Raw genomic sequence first — 12,437 nt, forward strand, 5'->3', positions numbered from 1 at the left:
CAGCCCGTTTCTAGGAGCCCCACGTGGCCCAGGGACCCTTAAATCTCTTGGTGGCTTGGGAAGCAACGACCATGTGTTTACACCCCGACCTTGTGCTTGCTTTCAGTCCTTCCCTTTCCTCTCATTGTTTCTGCCCGGGGATTGGATCTTTCAATAAAACATTAGCATGTAAGTCAGCCTCAGTTTCTGTTTGGTGGGGAATCTGGGCTAAGTCAAGTCTGCACGTGGCTGCTGCCACCTGGGTTTTCTCATTCTGCAGACAATTCTCCACTCCGCTCTTCCTCTGGCACTTTTTAATTTTTCCCAGCATTCATAAACAGTTGTCAGCTTTTCTTCTTCTCTGACCTCCCTGGTGAAAAACAACAGCAGTGAGCCATGGAATGGTAGATCCTCAAATGGAAACCCTGAGCCTCACCAGCTTCTGTGGAGGGGTTGGAGATGTCCTGGTGTTTAAGAGAATGGCTTCTGTTGGAGGACTGTCTGTGTTTGCATCACAGTATTGACTGTGTGACTTTGGGGAAGCTACTTAATCCTTCTGGGTTTTACAGTCGTCTTCTGGAAAATGCAGATGTTGACAATATTTGCATCATAGGATTATTGAGCGGAGTAAATGAAATAAGAGTAAATGAGATAAGATCAAAGCCAAATACACAGTAAGTGTGTGATAAATGTCAGCTGTCACTTGGAGCTACTCAGTGGAAGTCTACCCTCCTTGACTTAATTTCTCTTGAAATATTTAATAATTGTTAACATTTATTATCTTCCATGTGCCCATAACTTTGCCCGAGCTCTTTCCCTTGACTCTTTGGCATTTAACAGTGAGGAAACTGAGGGTTAAGGTCCCCTGGATGGTGAATGACTTGAGTTGGAAGCCGTACCCAGGTTTGCCTGATGCAGAAACCCATATTCTTTCCACTCCATGACACTGAAACAGGTCTTCATTCTTCCCTTTCTCCCAGGAACATCAGCCCCATCTTTTCACCATGAAGTTTCCAGAAACGACCTTTGAAGTATAAAGAAAAAGATCAGATGTTGGGCCACAGTAGAGGGCTTCCACCAAAGGAGGGGTTTGGGGGTGAAGCAGGCCAACAGGCAAGCTCCAGGCAGGGGCTGCCAGCAAGCAGGCTTCTCTCGATGGGGACAACAGTGCCGTAAAGCTGACAGAGTTGGCTTCATTTGAAGGTGTGAAAAGAACAGCCTGACTCTGAGAGGCAAGTCCACCGAGCCCAGGACCCCAGGGGAACTGGTTCTCACCATGCATGCAATGCCGCAGCCACTTCCCAAGTCAGGAGGGCAGCTGAAGTCCTGCACTGGGGACAGTTGGATCAACTGTGTCTGTCAGACATCCCCTGATGACACAGAATGCCTCTCTCCTCTGAGAGCAGGACACTGTGTTTAGACAGTCCCTGGTAAATGTGAGCAGCCACGAGAAAGGCAGCCTTAAGTGGGTCAAATTAATCTCTTCTATGGATGCAGAGTTGAGCTCCATCATTCGCTGCCCACGAGAGAAAGATTGCCATGGCCTTAAGAAGTGGAAGCAGAACTGTTAATATTATTTTTAAGTTGATGCAAAAAAGGACTTCTATCTCCACTTTGAATATGTTGTCATCTTGGGTGAGGCATGAGGACCATGTAAGGTGGTGACCACCACTGTTGGCTTTTTTTGGGAGAGCATTGGCTGGTTCCATCCACTACTCTGGGGTGACAGGATGGGAAAAACCAGGGTTTACCAGGCAGGTGTTGGGATTGAGATAGACTTTCATTTTTGAAGCACTTTGCAGTCACAAGTGCTCACCCCTAATTCTCTTCTAGATTGAGCTTGGCCATGGTCTCCCCATGCCTCCCCTGCTTCTTCTCTGAGTCTGAAGGAACATGCTCTCACTGGCAGATGTAAGAACATCTTGTGCTTTATATATATATTTAAACCTTACTGGGTTGCTTGTCTAACTCACCCCTCCAGTAGCTTAGTGAGACTAATGCCTCCTTCTAAACTGTGATAACCAAGAGATACTTTCCAGGCAGATGCGAATGGGGCTTTAAGGGCTGTGAGGCAGGATGACGAGATCTTGGGTGAGTTTCAGGTTTTACAAAGAACCTTTTGATTTCCTTTTCAGAGGAAACGTAGAAGGGCTTTATCGGCGTAGGTAACACTATAGAGCTGAGTGAAATGTAAATGAAATTCCCAGTTTTCATTTTCCGTCTTCATTTGATATTTGTGGGTTTTAGAAGTAGGACCAGCTGGATTCATCTGCAGAAAGCACCACGTGACTGTGGAGCTCCTTCCGTTGTTAAGAAGTGTGCCTTTGTGCGAAGGGGAAATGTTCTGAAGGCAGATCTGGATGTGAATTTTGGTTCAGACATTTATTAACAGTGGGACCCTAGGCAAGCTAGTTTCTGAGCTTTGATTTCCTCATCTGTAAAAGGAGGATAATAAAGGATGCCTCAAAGAGTTGTAAAGATCAGAAGTAAAATACATGCAAAGAAGTAGAGAGGGCTGTTTCAAGTCACTTACTTTTACTTTAACATACTGCTGGTGGGCCAGGAAAGAGTGAAGACAAAGCCATTGGCTAGTGAGAGGATAGAGGGTGCTCCACGGATGTGAGCTGCATCTGTATATTTACGTAGACGGGAGAGCGAAGGAGCAAATGTGGGCAACAGCTGTCAGTGACACTGACAGCCAACATTTCCCCAACAGCCACAAACAAGATAAGAGCCTTGCAGGGGCCCTTAACTGCTGGGTTCTGATGGTTCAGAGAGAAAAAGCACATGATGACTTTGAAGGAGGCTGCCTGGCTGAGCTGATCGGATCACCTAGATACTGGAAATGCTTTCTGGATAGGTACATACATCTCTACTACCCATCTCCCAATCCAGAACTGAGCATCGCAGATGAAAGATACCTCCTGTTGATTTTTTTTTTCTTAGCTGATTGTTTCGCCCTCTGTAGAGTTTAAGTAAGGTGAGGACATGGGATTGTGATAGAGAGCTGCCAGTGTCATTCTTGGCTCTTCCAAAGTGTGGTACTGCAGCCACTGGGTTTGAGTTTTGCACCTGCAGGCGAGGGTTTGATTGGGTGATGCTTTGAGTGTCTTTCTGCTCTAGGAGTCGACTTGTCTATGATCCCTGGGCTGTCTCTCACTTCACTGACACTCACTTACCTAAGTCCTGCCATTCAAATGCATCCATTTTAAACCTTGTTACTAAACAATTGCCAAAGTGAAGGAATTAGCATCAATTCACACACAAATTCAAAAAATATAAATAAATCAGAAAACATTGGAAGGGAAGAATTCATTCATCTTTTTTCTCTAATAGCCTTAGAGATGAAGTAAGGGATTCCTAGTTATCTTATGCTGGCTTCAGAGCTTGGCTAATATCAAACACATACAATATTTGATGAAACAAATGAAGATTTCCATTTTTCTGCAAGCTGAAGATAAGAATAGCTGTTTCAGAGTTGGACATAGATTTATCATAAGCAGGATCATGGATCTTTGAAAATTTGGGCTAGATTGCAAACAATAAAAATCCTAAAAATTCAAAGTAAAATTCCCTAAAATTTGCTCATGGCTTTCAACTGTTTTAGTACTGTCACAAAGATGATCTCACTGCATTCTCTCTTTTATAATCTCTTCCACTTACCTCATAAGGTTAACAGAACAGGAGTTATATGGATTTTATAGAATGTGGGTCCCTGTAGTTAAAAAACAAAACAAAACAAAAAACACATGTCTATTTTATTCCCTATTTTATCTGCAGTGGTTAGCATAATAAACATGAACATGAACATGAAAAGAACTTAAAAAAATGTATGTGAGTGACTGATTTATCAAATGAATGAATAAGAAAACTGAAGTACACACAGCAAGTTAAGCGATACACCCGATATCATTTTGTGTAAGTGCCAAGATTTTAATGAAAGAGACAAAAATGCTGTCTTCTGAAGTCAAAGCTCAGAAGATTCCATGATCCTATTGCAACAACTGTCAGTTTAACAGAACAGTTAAAGAGTTCTGCCGTTGTATGAGTCTACGATTTCCCTGAGAACGCTGTGTAACAAACAAGTTTGAATTCTCAGTGTCTTGTAATGAATGTTTATGTTTCTTAGCTAGCCGTGCATCTGTGGTTTGGCTGAGGTTCTGCTAATCTTATTGGGCTTGGTCGGGCTTGGTTCCAAGTTCAGTTCAGGTTCAGAGCTGCTCCAGGGGGCTTATTCTGGGGCCCACACTAAAAGGGAAGGGGATCTCTGGGCCATATTCTTCTCACGCTGGATTACAGGAGTGCAAGAGGACACACCAGCCATGAGAGCACATTTAAAACCTTTGCTCCTATCAGGTTTGCTTACATTTCCTAGACTAGAACAAGACACTGGCCAATCCCCTCAATAGTCAGTGGGGCAGCAAAGTGTATTCTATTCCAAAGAGAGAGGGAGAGACTGTTTGCTAGATAATAATTCCATTTATCACCACCAGCCTGAAGGGAAGAAATTTAATTGACAAATTCTCAAGCTCTCTGTCAGCTTTGTGATTCTTTAGTTCTTGTATAACACGTTAAAGGGAGCTTAGTCCTTTGTCAGTGGAAACTGTCTAGTCATACCCTGATCAGAATTCAAGGCCAAGCAGGGACCATTATTTGAGCTGTGGATTCTGCTGTTTGGTATTCACACGTCCCTAATCATCTTGGAAAGTATAATGTTTTCTAACAGCTGTAAAGACAAGAGATTCTAACATTACAAACTATACATAATATCCACGAAATTACATTGAATAATGTAATGATGTGTTATGCTGTCATTAACACATTATGAATACCTAATTTGAGAGGTTAATGAAATTGACAAACATATGAACACTGTGGGTATCATCAATACCACTTAATGACAAACCTCTTGTTTTCATTTACAGAATCATCTGAAATGAGAAGATTCCATCTTTCTAGCTACATTTTCTTGGTCATAAATTAAGAAGAGTCTGCACGATATGTTTTGTTTTAACATGGAGTGTGAGGTTAGAAAGTATTTTACATTGCAGGTTTATGTAGTAATAATATTTAGAATAAATAAATTCGTGATTATTTGACATGACCATTTGTAGTTTTTTTCTGAAAAGGATTGAACGTGCTAAGGGTAAATATATTTTAGTTGGACAGATTGAAGAGGAAAGTGTCAGGACCAAGGAAAACTGCCCAGGGGAAAATAATTCTCAACAGTATGTTGTATTCTAGTGAAGGAGCCCCCATCCAGTCTGGACTCAACAGTCTATAGTTTTTCATCTTAAAACTGGGAAGACTGATACGAGGAGGCTGTTTTCTTACTCTCTACATCACTGGTTAAGCTTTTTGTTTAACCAATTGTATTTTAAAGCAGTTCAACCTGTATCCATAGATAAATGAATATCAGTAAAACTCAACCATATTAGAAGGGGCCCGTGTTATTTTCATCTCCAATGTAATATTCCTAAAATAATGGATATAATGGATGTCAACATTTTCATATAAAGTAAAAAATGTGAATATGTTTTTCCTTGAGTGTTCATGTTTTCTGTCCATAAATGATAATAATAATACAGAAATAATAACAGGGAGGCCTTTTATATTGCAGAAAGCACGTTATATACATGATCAGATTTGACCTTTTTAGAAATGCAATGGAGTTATAGAGAAGACATCGTGATTCCATTTTGCCAATGATGAAATGAGGTCTGGAGAGGCAAAGGGACTTGGCCAAGGTATAATGGCCCTGACGTGGCAAGGTCATGATGTGGTAATTCTGTGGTTTTCTCATTACACTCCACAGCTTCTGCACCATCAGCCTTCCAGAAGTCATGGCTTTCCACTAGCCGTTTGTAGTGACACATCATTCCGATTATCTTTTCTGATTGTTAAAATCACAAGTATTCATTGAAGAAAATTTGAAAATATAGAAGAGTGTAAGGAAGAAAATAATAACCGCTCTACTTCTGGAATTTAACCGTGCAAAAATAACACACTTTTAACTCATTTTTTTTTTCTCTCTCTCTCTCACTCTTGCTCTCGCTCTTGCTCTGCCTCTGTCTCTCTTGTTCTCTCTCTCTCTCTGTGTGTGTGTGTGTGCCCGTGTGCCATATACATACTTATCATGTGTTCTTGGCACTTTGCACATATTCAATCAATGCCGTGAAGTCGATACTATTACTATTTCTATTTTATGGATGAAAAAAATTGAGGCTCAGAAAGTCTATGTAACTTGCCCAGGGTCATGTGAGTAGGTCTTTCTTCATGTAAAATATGATTAAGCCTCTTCATGGACTCCAAATCTAAGTGCACATGTGCTGCATTTGAGACTTTTAAGGTAAGAATCAAGCAAGACATAATTCCCTCTGGGTTTTATTATAAAAGAAGTTTCTCGTCTTTGACAGCTTCAGCCCTGCAAAGATGACTGCACTTCCCCACTCAAGGATTAAAAGAAAGTCATATGCTTCTGTGTGAGGCTACCATAATTGGCCTCTGCTCCACTCCCAGAGGCAAGCGCTGTACCAGGATAAGTCTGTGGTGAACTATGCGATGTTATTGAGGACGAACAGACCAATGCTTAGGGACTTCTGAAGGCATAGCCTTCATCAAATGGATAATGAAGAAGAGAGATCCCAAGTCAGTGCTGGAAATCACTCGGAAGTTTTGGAATCTTGTCCCTTTTTCAAATTGCCTTACTTGGTGGTCTTTTAGAGCCATATGTTGCGAATTTTCATCTCCATGCAAATCTCATGGAGATCTCATTAAATACAGGTTCTGACTCATCGGTTTGAGTGGAACCTACTGGGTTGTGAGTTTCTAACTAACTGGCAGTGGGGCTGACACTGCCGGTCCATGGGCTATCTCTTTGAGAAGCAAGTGTCTGAAGCACCCCATCTTGGAATAGTAGAAATACCATTGCTTGGCTGCCACTGCAGCCATTTGGAAACTTTAATTAAGTAAATTATTTATGCTTGCCACAGAACTCTTTCATTAAATGAAATCTCAAGTGGTACCTGGGTGTGAAGATGAGTCCTTTGGTTGGGGACTTGCCTTGCACCTGTGTTTGCATAGCAAGCATCCTGTTTCTCATTAGTGGATGTGTTCATTTGTGGTGATTGGGTAAGAAATTGTGTAAGTCCTGAGAAGGCAGAGCTAAAGGCCACCTCGAAGCCCTTCTGTGACCCTCTGCTCTGTCACTGCCTTCACAGAATCCCAAGACAGAAAGAAGAGCTGCTCTGTTTGAAGAACAATTGGGAGCCCCAGGACCTGCCGCTGTGCCCACCTCTTGTTTTCCCACCCACAGATATGGTCCCTGAAGTATCCCATGGAAGGAGAGGTGATGGTGGGTCAATCTGATGCCTCCTGGGTTTCAGCTCAGCTTCACCCCATGTTATCTGTGTGACCTTGGTCAAGTGATGGAATCATTCATGGAATTCCAGAGAAAGTTAAAAAGATAAAGTGTCTAAAATGCTCAACAGAGTGGCTGGTCCATATTAAGTACTCAACACATGTGAGCTATTACCATGGCTGTTAGGATCATTATTATTACTGTTGTTGTTAGTTCGGGGTCTCTGTGGGCCACCGTTTGAAAGCCTTCAGTGTAGGAGCAAGAATGCAAGATGCTTAATCAGAGGACCTGGGCTCAAGTACCTGTAGCTTGGGCAAGTAGCTCATGTGAGGTTGCAGAGCCCTAGTTCTTGCATCTATAAAATGGGGATAATAGCAGCTACCCTGAGAGCTGTTGAAGGATTAACTGAGATAATATAGGTAAAAAGCACATCAAAAGAAATAATGTATCCTCCTAGTCAGTTGTTGGTTTCTAAATAGATGAATTCCTAAAGAACCATTTACTCTGAAATAAACTTTGTATTGGTGCCCATTTATGCATCATGTTGATGAGCTCATTTTGAATGATACATAGATCTGTTTCCCAGAATGATTGCAACATCTTTCAGGAACCTTTAAAGGCAGGTCTTAGCAACTTGGAATGATTTAGTCTCCACTATGTAAGCCTGGAGACAGGTGTATGCTTGGGTGGGTTCATGGAGGGGTTCGGCTTTTTGTGTGATGAACATGGCTATCTCCACCACTGTATGTCCCTCTGGCTGGCTACATAACGGATAATTTCTCAGTCACTAAAGCAGGAGGCTTTCTTCTATTCTCTGGTCTTGAATTTTTTCTACCCACAGGCTTTATGCTTTTAATATTGTCTCCTTCTTTCTAATGTTTTCAAAAACTCTTTCAGCTCATTAGGGAGAGAAAGTTTCTACCACAGAAAACCTGGGACGAAGAGTCAGGTGTGGACTGTCACTCTTTGATTGGCAGTAGGAAATCAGAATGTCAGAAAATGCAGAATTTTAGAATCTAAGAATTCTTGGAAAATCAGGATACTCTTATGTCAAAATCTTCATTGTCACCTCCAAAAATATTTCAGCACAGTGCATAGAATTAGGTGTTTTACAGAGCAGGAAAAACAAACAGTCTTTAATGTTTTTGGAGAGCGTTTTTAGTCTACAAAAGCAGCCAAACCCTTTTATTCAACACAGTCTCAAAGATAAACCAAATATGATAAATTAATCAGAGACTCTTGCTCTGGCTGAGGTTGGGGGGAAGGGGAATGCTTGAAAAGGATGCTTGATGCCCCAAGTCTGCCCCTGAGAGGAGCCCCCAGAGCCCTGGATGCTTCATTGAGTAGTGGAACTGAAGACTCTGCAGATTTCCAAGCAAACAGCAGTGAGTGATAAGATATGAGGCCGCTGTAGACTAGTGGTTTCTAGAGTCCACCTCAAATTGATACTATTCTTGTCCTAAATCAGCACCCACTCTGCAGGTCTGAGCAGGTCCAGCAGGCAGCCCTGAGTCTTTTTTTTTTTTTTTTTTTTTTGAGACAGGGTCTTGCTCTGTTGCCCAGGCTGGAGTGCAGTGGCAGATGATGGCTCACAATAACCTCTACCTCCTGGGCTTAAGCAATCCTCCCTCCTTAGCCTCCCGAGTAGCTGGGACTAAAGGTATGCACCACCATGCCTGGCTAATTACTGTATTTTTGCCACGTTGCCCAGGCTGGTCTCGAACTCCTGGGCTCTAGTGATCCACCCAACTCAGCCTCCCGAAGTGCTGGGATTACAGGCATGAGCTACCATGCCCGGCCTGCCCTGAGTCTTTGGAGACAGTCTTATCTGCATTCATTCCTTCTGGTCAAGGTCTCTCTTCCTGACTTGCATTTCTGTAGCTTCTTTTCATTCCTGACCTTGTCCCAACTGCATATCATCATGGATTGAACAGTCTCATCTCTGATCTAGGAAGATATTCCTTTTAATTTATTCCCATTTTTGGTATCAATAAACTCTACCCTTCTTTGCCCTAGGTTCTGTTAGGTGACTGGGTGTTCACAATGAGGACTCTGAAGAACACCAGGTCAGAAGACTGATCCCACTTCTGAGCCTTACAGAATCTGGAGGTAGAAGAGATAAGGTGTCAGAATTACTTTACAACATCCCAGGAAAATGTTCTTCTAACTCCTGCCTGAAAGCTTCAGTGATGGGAGGCTCACGGCTTGTGCAGCCACCTGCCCTTCTGATGATTGTCTCTCGTTGTTCAAGGCCACACATTTCCTCTTGTCCTTCAGGCTTTCAGAGTCCACTTCATAACCAATGTCCAGTGACGTCACTCCTCATGGCCTCACTGTCTTCACTGATCACGTGGTGAGAGGAGCACTGGGTTAATTAGCATGTGTGAAAAACCCTGAACGCCATCAGACCCCCAGCTCATTCTCGTTAGTGTCAATCAGGTTGCTGCTATGGTTGTTGCTATTAGGATAATTGTCACGGCCACTCTTTCACCTTCTGCCTGGCTCCTTTGGCACCGCTTGGCTTCATTAGACCACTTGCTGGTTCTCAGACACACCATGCACCCACACAGCACCCCGGTCCTACAGTGGCTCCTCTACAGAATGCCCAGGGCACCCTCCTTCCCAGCATTCCTGACCTCACCATGTTCCCTCTCTACTGAAAACCTTGACTCACCCTCTGGAGCTCAGCTACAACCCAAGTTGCCCAGGACACCCCTAACCTCATGTGGGAATCTGATGCCTGGGGCTCAGGGGCAGCCTCTGCTACTAGCAACTCTCTGATATTGAAAAATGTACTCACCTTCCCTAAGCCTCCATGTCCTTATTCTTAAAACAGAGATAATGCGTTTATTGCAGGTTGTTGTAAATATGAAATGAAATGAGATATTTAAGTTGTGTGTTGGGTAACACATCAGCCATTCCCTCTTTCAAACACATTTTTCTACCTGATCCTCACAGCAGCCTGGAAGGCAGGGATCTTTGCAGGTGAAAACACTCAGCTTTGGGAGTGGCTGATGCAGGGCTACCCAGTTCCTAAGTGCTTCATTCAAACTTGAACCTAGGACTTTGGAATTTACATCTTTTGTGTTAGCCACTGAAAATTTGCAAAATTATTGCTGGTGGATCGAGTAGGGTCTCAAAAAATTCTCAAATCAATTAGATCAAACAGAATTCTGTGATATTCTGATTTTTAATTTTTATTTATTACTTGCATTTATGTTGGGTTTTGATTGCAAGATTCTCTGGAGAAATCAACTAAAATTTTATTATGAAGTGATATGGTTTGGCTCTGTGTCCCCACCCAAATCTCATCCGGAATTGTAATCCCCACATGTCAAGGGAGGGGCCTGGTGGGAGGTGATTGAATCGTGTGGGCAGTTGGCTCCATGCTGTTCTCGTAGTGAGGAAGTTCCCACGTGATCTGATGGTTTTCATGAGTTCTCATGAGATCTGATGGTTTTAAAGTGGCAGTTTCCCCTGCTCACTCCCTCTCTTTCCTGCTGCCACGTAAGACATACCTTGCTCCCTCTTCTGCCGTGATGGTAAGTTTTCCGAGGTCTCCCCAGCCAAGTGGAGCTGTGAATCAATGAAACCTCTTTAGTTTAGAAATTACCCAGTCTCAGGCATTTCTTTATAGCAGTGTGAAAATGGACTACTGCATGGAGGAATAGATGGATATAGAATAGAAGTTGCTTTCTTGTTGCTGGGCACCAAAATGGGTTTTCTAGGTTGTTTGGCTTTTGGGGGGCCTGAGAGCCCCCCTAAACACAGGAATTTAAAAGCCTAAAAGCCAAGTAGCCTCTTCTGACATAGTTATGATGGTTTCTCTCACCCAGGATCTGCGTATGGGAGTAACAATACATAGCTCACGTTGAAAAAGTGCTTGAGGGTACACAGGATGTTTTTTTCAGCCCCACACTTTGGTTGATGCAAGCCAGCCAGCAGCCCTGTGAGGCTGTGTGAGTGTGAGACTTACTACCTCCAGCCCAGCCTGCCCATGCTGGCTGTCCTGCTAAGCCCAGCGGGAGTGGCCTGTGCCTGGGTCTGCTGCTGTTCCTCACCCCTCACTTCCAAAGCCACATCAGGCGTGCTTGTATCTTGAAGACTGCAGATCCGCCTTGAACAGGAGCCAGCTCTCATCGCGTCATTCCTGACAGATTTCTTAATTAATCTGCTCAGATTGTCAATAATGTAATTCACTGTTGATTTAGAAACTAGTTATATGAGGACTGCTAGGGCCATTGTGGGAAAACATCTGAATAATTCAGCTAATAGATGGGAAACTCACCCAGATTGCCAGGGCACAGGGAGGGAGCAGCTAATTCGAACGGGATGAGCTCAAGTAGGGTGATTCCGGCAAATTCCAGGGAGCAGGGAGAGGTTGTCATATTGCTGGGGGCAGCAGCTGCCTGGTTTAATTATTGTCATTTTGGTTTTTGGAAAAAAGCACATGGGCCCACACTTGCAGGCAGAGGCCATTAACACACTCTTGAAAAAGAGTGGAGTTTCAGTGTAAAGTACACGATGTGGCTGATTCTGCCTCCGAGCTGTGCTCACATGTTAGTGGGGCTTCTTCTAGGCATGTTGTATTTATAATTTCAAATAATGTGACTATAATTTGAAATTTGTGAATTTAGTAATAGGTAACATAAGAGAACTATCAAAATGACCTTTCCCCCACTGGGAGAGTCATAGTTGTTTGGGTTTGTCCCAGGATTGTGTAGATGTCTTGAGATGACGGTAATCATCCTTTTTATACTTGGGGCCATGGTAGAAAATGCAGTTTTTAGATGGGTGAGTCTAATGATGTGAAGAGTCTTACATAAACATAAAAACCCAATTCTATTTAGTTATATACTTAACATTTTGTTTTTATTGGAAATAATAAAATTATATGGAGTTGAGCTATACTAAATTTTTTGCTATGGTGGCTAGAGTTTTCACAACCCTTAAGTGCAGATAAGTTAGTGTTTAGATGTAAATGTTAAGAATTATGGGACTTTGGGAGGAAATATTAATTTGGTTGCATTTATCTGCAGCGTCATATGCTTTTCTTCTGTTTCTCTATCTTGCCTTCTCTATCTTCCAACATCCTCAC

At 42.6% G+C, this 12,437-nt stretch overlaps 1 protein-coding gene across 1 annotated transcript in view; it reads left to right on the forward strand.

The window, feature by feature from the left end:
• The first annotated feature begins 1,899 nt into the window (after positions 1–1,899).
• Positions 1,900–12,437, forward strand: part of LOC107127181 (putative uncharacterized protein encoded by LINC00299) — a 29,171-nt gene continuing 18,633 nt past the window's right edge. The window contains exon 1 of the mRNA XM_015434029.3: positions 1,900–2,833. Within this exon, the coding sequence (XP_015289515.3) occupies positions 2,646–2,833 (188 nt within the window). The 5' untranslated portion in view covers positions 1,900–2,645. The remainder of the gene's footprint in view (positions 2,834–12,437) is intronic.

This window comes from Macaca fascicularis, chromosome 13 (genome assembly GCF_037993035.2).
Source record: "Macaca fascicularis isolate 582-1 chromosome 13, T2T-MFA8v1.1".
In the NCBI taxonomy this organism is placed as follows: Eukaryota; Metazoa; Chordata; class Mammalia; order Primates; family Cercopithecidae; genus Macaca; species Macaca fascicularis.